This window comes from Octopus bimaculoides, unplaced genomic scaffold, assembly GCF_001194135.2.
Source record: "Octopus bimaculoides isolate UCB-OBI-ISO-001 unplaced genomic scaffold, ASM119413v2 Scaffold_333150, whole genome shotgun sequence".
Classification (NCBI taxonomy): domain Eukaryota; kingdom Metazoa; phylum Mollusca; class Cephalopoda; order Octopoda; family Octopodidae; genus Octopus; species Octopus bimaculoides.
Window position 1 is genome coordinate 1 of NW_026314159.1, and position 2,155 is coordinate 2,155.

Here is a 2,155-nt window from a genome sequence, read left to right on the forward strand (position 1 = left end):
GGTGAAAACAGAGTTGATGGGAAAACAGCTGAAAGAAATGAAAGATAAAAAGTGAAACAAGAAAATAAATGTATATTGTTCTGAGAGAAGACAGCTATTGAAACAATGGATTGTGTTAAAGACTTAAAGGATTGATTTATTGTTTTGTTGAGGAGATGCAAAAGAGACTGAAAAATCATTGTATCATTGTGGTATCTGTTAAAAATCATTTTCTTTTGGAAAGTAACCTCATGAAACACAAATGTATTGAGAGAAGTGAGAAACCATATCCCAGTGGTATTAGTGGTAGATTATTCTCTAAAAGGTTTGCTATAACTGTTCACATACGTCTTCACACAGGAGAAAAACCATATCGCTGTCTGACTTAACTGCTTTACGTTCTCAGAAACGCATTCATACAATGGTAAAACGATATCAGTGTGACATCTGTGGTAACTCATTTTCAAAAACTGATGGACTCACTCATCATAAACGTACTCATACAGGAGAAAAACCATATCAGTGTGATATCTGTGCTAAATCATTCTCTAGAAATTATGTTCTCAATAGGCATAAACGTACTCACACAAGAGAAAAACCATATCAGTGTGACATATGTGGTACATCTTTCGCTAGAAATGATGGTCTTACTACTCATAAACATATTCACACAGGAGAGAAGCCATATCACTGCGATATATGTGTTAAATCATTTACTCAATCTGATCACTTAGCTAAGCACAGACGTATTCATACAAGAGAAAAACCATATCACTGTGACATCTGTGGTAAATCATTCTCTAGAAAATATAATCTCACTTGTCATAAACGTCTTCATACAGGAGAGAAGCCATATCAGTGTGATATTTGTGGTAAATCATACTCTGTGTCTGGCCACTTAACTGATCACAAACGTACTCATACAGGAGAAAAACGATGTTACTGTGATATCTGTGGTAAATCATTCTCAAGAAATGTTCTTCTCACTAGACATAAACGTACTCATACAGGAGAAAAACCATATCACTGTGATATCTGTGGTAAATCATTTACTCAGTCTAGTAACTTAACTAATCACACACGTACTCATACAGGAGAAAAACCATATCACTGTGATATCTGTGCTAAATCATTTTCTCAGTCTAGTGACTTAACTAAGCACACACGTACTCATACAGGAGAAAAACCATATCATTGTGATATCTGTGCTAAATCATTTTCTCAGTCTAGTGAATTAACCAAGCACACACGTACTCATACAGGAGAAAAACCATATCACTGTAATATCTGTGGTAAATCATTCTCTGAATCTGGTAACTTAACTGATCACAAACGTACTCATACGGGAGAAAAACCGTATGCGTGTGGTATTTGTGGTAAATCATTCTCTAGAAATAATGTTCTCACTAATCATAAACGTATTCATACAGGATAGAAGCCATATGTTTGTAATGTCTGTGGTAAATCATTCTCTGAATTTGTTAACTTAACTAACCACCAACGTACTCATACAAGAGAAAAACTATGTCACTGTGACATCTGTGTTAAATCATTCTCAAGAAATTATGGTCTTGTCATAATCGTTTATATACAGGAGAGAAGCCATATCACTGTGATATCTGTGGTAAATCATTCTCTAGTAATTATGGTCTCACTGGTCATAAACTTATTCACACAGGAGAAAAACCATATCACTGTAGTAAATCATTCCCTACAAATAGTCACTTAAATAATCACAAATGTACTCATACGGGTGATTAACCATATCACTGTGGTACATATTTTAATGAAATAACTCATTTAACTAAATCTAAACGCATTCATGCAGAGAAGCCATATGACTGTGGTATCTGCAGTAAATCATTCTCTCAAATTAACGACTTCACTAATCGTAAATGTATTCACACAGGAGAAAGGCCATGTATCTGTGATATCCATGGTAAATCATTCTCCACAACTCATGCTTTAAGTAGACAAAGATATTCATACAAAAAGAGGCCTTACCAATGTCATATCTGTGGTAAATCATTCTCTGTAATGAAAGTGAGTTAGGGTTACATTTAGCTATTCACTTAGAAGTGTTACTCTATTATTGTTCCTCACACAATGGTAAACTTCGCATGACAATTTTTTTTCACTTGTGTAATATATACCCTCGACTTCACCTAATTATTGA

General features: G+C 34.4%; 1 protein-coding gene across 1 annotated transcript; it reads left to right on the forward strand.

Annotated features, from left to right (window-relative positions):
• Positions 1-155: 155 nt before the first annotated feature.
• Positions 156-2,022, forward strand: LOC106867150 (zinc finger protein 479; the record flags this gene model as incomplete). Its single annotated transcript, XM_052978224.1, has 3 exons — positions 156-304; positions 532-599; positions 1,808-2,022. Coding segments are annotated over exons 1-3 (432 nt in total), but the record flags the coding sequence as incomplete, so codon positions are not given.
• Positions 2,023-2,155: the final 133 nt, after the last annotated feature.